Here is a 6477-nt window from a genome sequence, read left to right on the forward strand (position 1 = left end):
CAAGTGTGGTGACTAGGAAACTTGGAAACTGCTGATTTTTTTTCAAATAAGATGCCTGGAGAGTTGCGTAAAAAGCATAAAGTTATAAGCAATTCTACCTACCTAAGAAAGGCTAAGAAACAAGCATAGTTATTGGGTCACAGCATGATCTGCACTTGGAGCAAAGAATGTTGAACAAATACACTTTAAACTATGTTCGAAATGGAAAGCTACCATGTTTCAGATTACACTGAAGATAATATTGCACAGTCGAAAATTGGCCATTTTATCAGCCAACGTTGTCTTTCTGGGAACTCCATCCCAACAACCAGAAAAATAACACCTGGTACCATCTACCAAAATATGAGTTCCGACTTGAAAAGAGACGGGAAGCTCAGTCAAGTTGAGAAGTCCGCATCAGAAGTGAGCCAAACTGTAGACTACGGTCCAAAAAAGCTGTGGAAACATAATAGAAGAAACAGGAGAAGAAAAAAAAGACATTAGAAACAATATGAGAGAGAGGCAAAGGACATAAGTTGTTTTCCACTTATATAAATGGTAAAAAGGGGGTTGAAAATAGTTCAAGTACCAGAAAGAGTGTCATAGAAGCAAAAAGCCCTTCCTGGAGGAGAGCTCCATGTCCACCAAATTCTTCTTCATCAACTTTTAGCACCAGCGCATAATAACAGTAGATAATTCCGGTTGAAAGTGCAAGAAACCTAAATTTAAGAAGAGTGCAATTACTATCGTAAGAACCGGTTAATCACAACGGGATTTTAAAAAATTACAACCAAATACTTGAAAATAGGATGATCTTCAACTCAAGCAACAAACATCCTTCCAATTAAAAGAATTAGAAGCAGATCTCTACTGGAATTCCTGCCAGTATTTGGATTATAATATAAATGTGCTTCATCATGCATCAAATAGTATAACTAGAGACTATTTATCTGAAAATTAGGCTTCAAATAGTTCAGCATCCATGAACATGCTAATTGGTTTAGCTCGGAATAAGTCTTATCAATAATGCTATATCTACCAAAAAGAAGAAAGAATATGAGCTTGAAATTTTATTACGTTTAACCATGATCACAGATCTCCACCATATGAAGCAAAATTACCGCATAGTTGCTCCTACGACACCTATCTTGAGTTTTAGATTCTACCTCCGACCTACATTTAAGTGTCTGGTCTTCCAACTTTTCTCTCTCTTATCAAAAGTTGTGTTCAATCACTCACTCACTGACAATACCAAAAACAATAGTCACATCAATGAAATATATGGTTCAGCGTAATTACAAGAGAATATCAATCCTTAATGCTGTATGTTTGAGGAAGATCATAGTAGAAGTCCATGTCTGAAAGGCTCTAGAGACAGATGTACTGACTTATCTATTCATTAGAAAGAGACTATTCAAAGTAATAAGGAATCGTAGAAGATCCACACTGCCACATTTTTTGCCTGAAAGGATCTAAACAATTATTAGCTGTAGTGTCTGAAACATCCAACTGACTGGAAAAGTTTTCAAAGACTGTAACTTAGAAAAGAAATGGAGAGGGAACAGAAAGGACAAGGAGGTTTCACCTCACTCCTTAAAAAGAAATTCTTACTCCAAAAGAAGAAAAGAGTGTTCCTCCAGTCAGCACCCAAGTGGGTGGATATAGCAGTCAATGAAGGTGATGAACATCATGGAAAATTAAGATTCAAATCCCAACAAAGAAAAAACATGCTAGAGGGAGGTAGCAGGTACCTAGCGGAATAGTTCAAGTGCGCGCAAGCTTACTCTAACACCACTGTCATAAGAATAAAAAAGATCGCTCTTCCAGTCAACTAGTGATAAAAGGCTCAAGCAAAAGTTAGTCTACGCCTTTACAGGCTCTAAATAAAGATATGTTAGGATTTGATTCTTTTTACCTGATATAATCATATCAAAACTTTTAGTTACATAACCACTATTTCAATAAAGAATAAATTTTAATGAATTATTCATTAATTTCTTACCCAAACCAAATTAGAAACAGTTTTAGGATCCAAACCAAAAAGGTTTAATTAAATGTCCTGAAAAAGTTGTTGAAGTACTTTAATGAAGGAAGCCATTTAAACTGAGCAACCACTTTAAGAAAATTAGTGAATTCAAAAACCCATACTCAAATATAGAAAAGACTGAAGATGGAGATACTCCTGTGGAAAATGAAGTACGTGCGTGATGACAGAAGTTCATGCCAACTATGAATGCTCATGTACTTTCTTATCCTTGCTTCTTGAGTATCCTCCCATCATGTACTTTCTTATCCTTGCTTCTTGGGTACCCTCCCATCCTTGTTGCATATCATACATTACGTCAAGTATATTTTTGGATAAAAAATTTCAGGGTTAATATGACATTCTTTGGCATGAGTTCTTAGAGTTTCTTCCTCCTCAATAGATGAGATTAGGATGAAAGGGCTTTCGTTCATTAAGATTGAATGGAAGTGTATGCTAGTCTGTATACAGCACTCACTCACTCACTCACTCTCAGAGTCATGTATTCTCGAATTTCACCCTTTCTTCATAAAAACTATATAGGGAGAAAAAACCAATTCTTCATCTAACCTCCCTGCCTGTTTTGGTTTCTTTTTTCTTAATGACAATGCATGGCTCACTGCCTCTACATATTCTTCAACAGACAGCCGTGCCTTTGCAAAATCATACACGTCCAAGTGAATGAATCTTTACAGCCATCAGAACTTCAATATTGACAGAAAATTCTGGAGCACTTTCCAAGTAGCAGTATATTATTTCAATTTCCATGCTACGACTTTTTGTCCCAGTCGTTGTAAACAAAGAAGAATAGTAAGTACAAACACAAAGAGTTACCATATAAACTAACGAAAATAAAAAAGCTGCATATTAAGTGTCACTTCTTACAAGAGGTAATGAACTGAAATAAACTCAACCAGTAATAATCAATGGACAAGAGCTAATGAATTCAAATAAACTCAACATACAAGCAACAACTGGCAAAAGCTAATGAATTATAATTAATTCCACATACAAGCAACAACTGACAAGAGCTAATGAAGTGAAATGAAACTCATCTACATGATAAACAACACAGAGAAATGAAGTGCAGCTAGAGGAATAAAGAAGGGTATATTTGACATACAGCAAGTCAATAGCAGATTCCATGGCTTCAAAAGAGAGAAGGTGGCGAGGTATAGAAGAAAACTTACAGCATAAACCAGACCCCACCAACCAAAGGAATGGCACCCCATATTAATCCACAGACAAGAGCCATCAATTGTCTAGTCCAATGCAATACATCACCCAACTGATCCTGTAATTACAAGACAAAACAATTATTAGTGACTAATGTATAATACAGCCAAAGACTGAAATAGACCATGAGTGACCCCTCAAGCTGTTCCACAACTCCAGTTTCTCCCAGAAAGCATAAAGGAGAAGCTAAAAGTCTAAGAAATCTTTCCTTTAAGATTAATGTTGTAACAAAGAAAGAGTTAAAACCTTCCTGATTGATCATTATCTAAGCTTTTAAGATAACAACAGCAATGCTTATGATCTTTGGAACATCTTCCCGTGTATTTTTAAACTAAGCTCGGAGATGCCACAAAGTTTGAGAGAAGCTCAAATGTGTCGGAGACTTGGAGTTTATGGGCAATTGATAAGACCATCAAAGGTCTGGTATATAATTCCTGCTGCAATTTTTTGGTGTATTTGGACAGAGAAGAACAAAAGATGTTTTGATCGTTACTCAACTCCCATTCATGTTCTTAAAGCCAAACGCTTAGTTAACCTTTTTTGCTGGACAATTGTCCCCAGTATCTAATACTGAACAGTTTTTGGATTACATCAGTACTCTATATTTAGAAGGAACAAATGTATAGGGGCTTGCAATTCTTTTTTGTATTTTTGCCTACTTGTAATTATGCATCTACTTGATGCTTTCTTAGTAAAACAACTTACTTCATCAAAAAAAAAAAAAACAGCAATGGTTGAATACAGTTATAACTACTTGTAACTGTAATCTATGCAGTTTTATGGAGAGCAACCATAAAACTTGAATAAAACAGAGCAAAAACTATAAAAAAAAAAAAGAACTTTGAATGTCTTACTCACTCCAAATCTCCCAATAAACACTCCGATGTGATAAAAAGCTTATGAAGTGCTTTTCTATTGGTGGGGTTCTTAGATTCATAATTTATCGCAAGAATTCCATTATTAGGAGGACGAAATCTACCAAAACCAAAGACCCATAAGTTAAAAATCCGGAATTAGCAGCATAAAAGGGAAAAAAATCAACATAACATTAAACAATGTGCAGTTATCCATACTTGAATAAACAAACAATGAAAAATCAAACCTTGTCCCAAGAAGCTTCGGGATCGAAAAGTTGTCTAAACTTGGACAAGTGACCATTCTGATGTTGTTGGTCTTCCTGTTGAACATCGGAATTTGATTTCTTCCTCTGTCTCATCGTGAAACAAATAGAAAACAAACAAATGTTAAATCACAGTCACAAAAGCGATGAATTTTAGGGTTTTGATGAAATCGACGACAAAGCCGATGGGTCAGAATTAATAGTAGAGGAATTATTATAAAATCAGGAATAACATGTTTGTAGATCTAGATTTTATATAAGTGATTAGATAGAGATGGAGAATGCAACAAATGTTTAGTTGTTCTACTTTCCCTACAATTCTTTTTTCTTTTTTTGGGTTGAGTTTTTTCTTCTTGCCACGTGCAATGGATCCTTTTGGACTTTTGATTTTATATAGACCCAATGGTGTGTGGAAAAATTAGGGGAATTCACAAATATTACTAGTTTAATATTTAATATAGCTATAGTTTTACATAATTATTAATTGTGATTATAATTTAATAAAATTTATTATTATATAAATTTGAGGTTTCATATATAAATTTGGAAGCAAAATTCGGAGTTCATATACATATCTCTAACATCTAAACATTTGTATTTTTTTGACCAATTCAAGGTGAAAATGGGGTTGCTTCCTCGGTGGGACAAAGTTGTATACAAATTGAATTTAAGAGCTCATATGCAAATTACTAAAACAAATTTGTATTTATATATACAATCTCTTTGGAAGTTCAATTTGTATAATACAACAAATATACAAACGAAACTGGCATAACAATTAAAACTATAGCTATGAAATGTAATTAGACAAACTGTAGCTAAGGAGCCTAATTATGTTTCAAGTCTTTGCTATTTTTAAAAGCTCCTCTTAATTGGTAAATAAGTGTAAATCAAAATTACTTTAATTTATCATGGTTAAATAATTTAATAAAATATATATATATTAATTAAGTAAGATTAGATGGAATAAAAGTAAATGTGTACATCCATATTATTGTAACGACCCTTAATGATCGTTTTGAATATTATGGCTTTTTATTTCATAAAAGATTCACCCCATAAATGTTTAATAGGTACTTTGGACTAATTGATAACTAAGGTTATTTAGTTGAGGGATAAATTTAAATAACTAATTTATTTAGTGGATTAAGTTAATAATTTATTTAATACTCTATACCTATTATTAAAATAAAAGAATAGGATTTATGAATTGTAATACATAATTATTTTAATTAGAAAAGAAAGGAGAAGAGAAGGGTGTACCTGCGGAGGCGGACGAAGAGGCAATCGAAGGCCTCCTTAAGAAAATTTGTTCCAGGTGATGAATTGTTTTGTCAATTACCTGCTAGGATAGGATATATATATATATAGTATATTACTTAATGTCCATTTAGTATTGGGAAAAAGAGTAATGAATATGGAAAAGTTGAACTTCCAAATCATGTTACATGGCGTTCCTACATTGGGTAATATGAAAAAAAAAGTTAGCTATAATGAAAATAGTGTACATAGGTTGTGGCTCAGTTCTGCAATTTGTCCACTTTCGCACTTACTTCTTATTTTTGTAGTAAATTATTCTTACAATTATCACATTTTAATTTATGTTTTGATATATTGAGATGATAATTAAATATTAGGTGTAAGGTGTTATATGAATATCATCAAATTTATGATATTGGAAGAAATTAAGGCTTAACTCTTTCTTAAGATTTAGGAATATGAGACTTGAGATATTAGTTGTATCTAAACTTAGGAATTTGATTATAGATTTGGATGAGTTGTGGGGTCTAGGTTAAACATATAAATAATATTGCTGTCTACAGACTAGTTTACTTATAAATATTATATACTTGATAGATTGAAAACGGTCTGAGGCATTGAAGAAAGGAGGGACATTGGTGGATTAACTTGCATTACTTCGATTCTTCGGTTGAGGTGGGTTATGGTTTTTATTCTATATCATAGATAGACTCTTAATAGTGATTGATATTCATTGAGTAATGTGTGAAGTTTACTACGCATTTAATTGTTGTGGTTTGGATGGTTGATATGTTATTGTGATTGGTCTGAAATCCCGAGGCCATGAAATCCATAATCTTGAACTTGCCCTATCAAAAAT

The 6477-nt window shown here is 33.2% G+C and overlaps 1 protein-coding gene across 1 annotated transcript; it reads right to left on the reverse strand.

Annotated features, from left to right (window-relative positions):
• Nucleotides 1–21: 21 nt before the first annotated feature.
• LOC129898892 (uncharacterized) lies at nucleotides 22–4719 on the reverse strand. The gene is made up of 4 exons (XM_055973608.1): nucleotides 4341–4719; nucleotides 3193–3296; nucleotides 569–698; nucleotides 22–435 (listed from the first exon to the last, which is right to left on the reverse strand). Exons 1-4 carry the CDS (start codon nucleotides 4452–4454, stop codon nucleotides 397–399), a joined length of 387 nt encoding a protein of 128 aa, XP_055829583.1. The 5' UTR covers nucleotides 4455–4719; the 3' UTR covers nucleotides 22–396.
• Nucleotides 4720–6477: the final 1758 nt, after the last annotated feature.

Source organism: Solanum dulcamara, chromosome 8 (assembly GCF_947179165.1).
Source record: "Solanum dulcamara chromosome 8, daSolDulc1.2, whole genome shotgun sequence".
Lineage (NCBI taxonomy): Eukaryota > Viridiplantae > Streptophyta > Magnoliopsida > Solanales > Solanaceae > Solanum > Solanum dulcamara.

What these genes read in the sequence shown, in the direction of transcription:
- LOC129898892 (XM_055973608.1), bottom strand. Translation starts at nt 4,454, where the DNA reads ATGAGACAGAGGAAGAAATCAAATTCCGATGTTCAACAGGAAGACCAA. An exon ending in GGTGGGGTCTGGTTTATGCT is followed by an intron (nt 699 to 3,192) that starts GTAAGTTTTCTT and finishes TCTTAAATTTAG; the next exon opens with GTTTCTTGCACTTTCAACCG. An exon ending in CTTCTATGACACTCTTTCTG is followed by an intron (nt 436 to 568) that starts GTACTTGAACTA and finishes ATGTTTCCACAG; the next exon opens with CTTTTTTGGACCGTAGTCTA.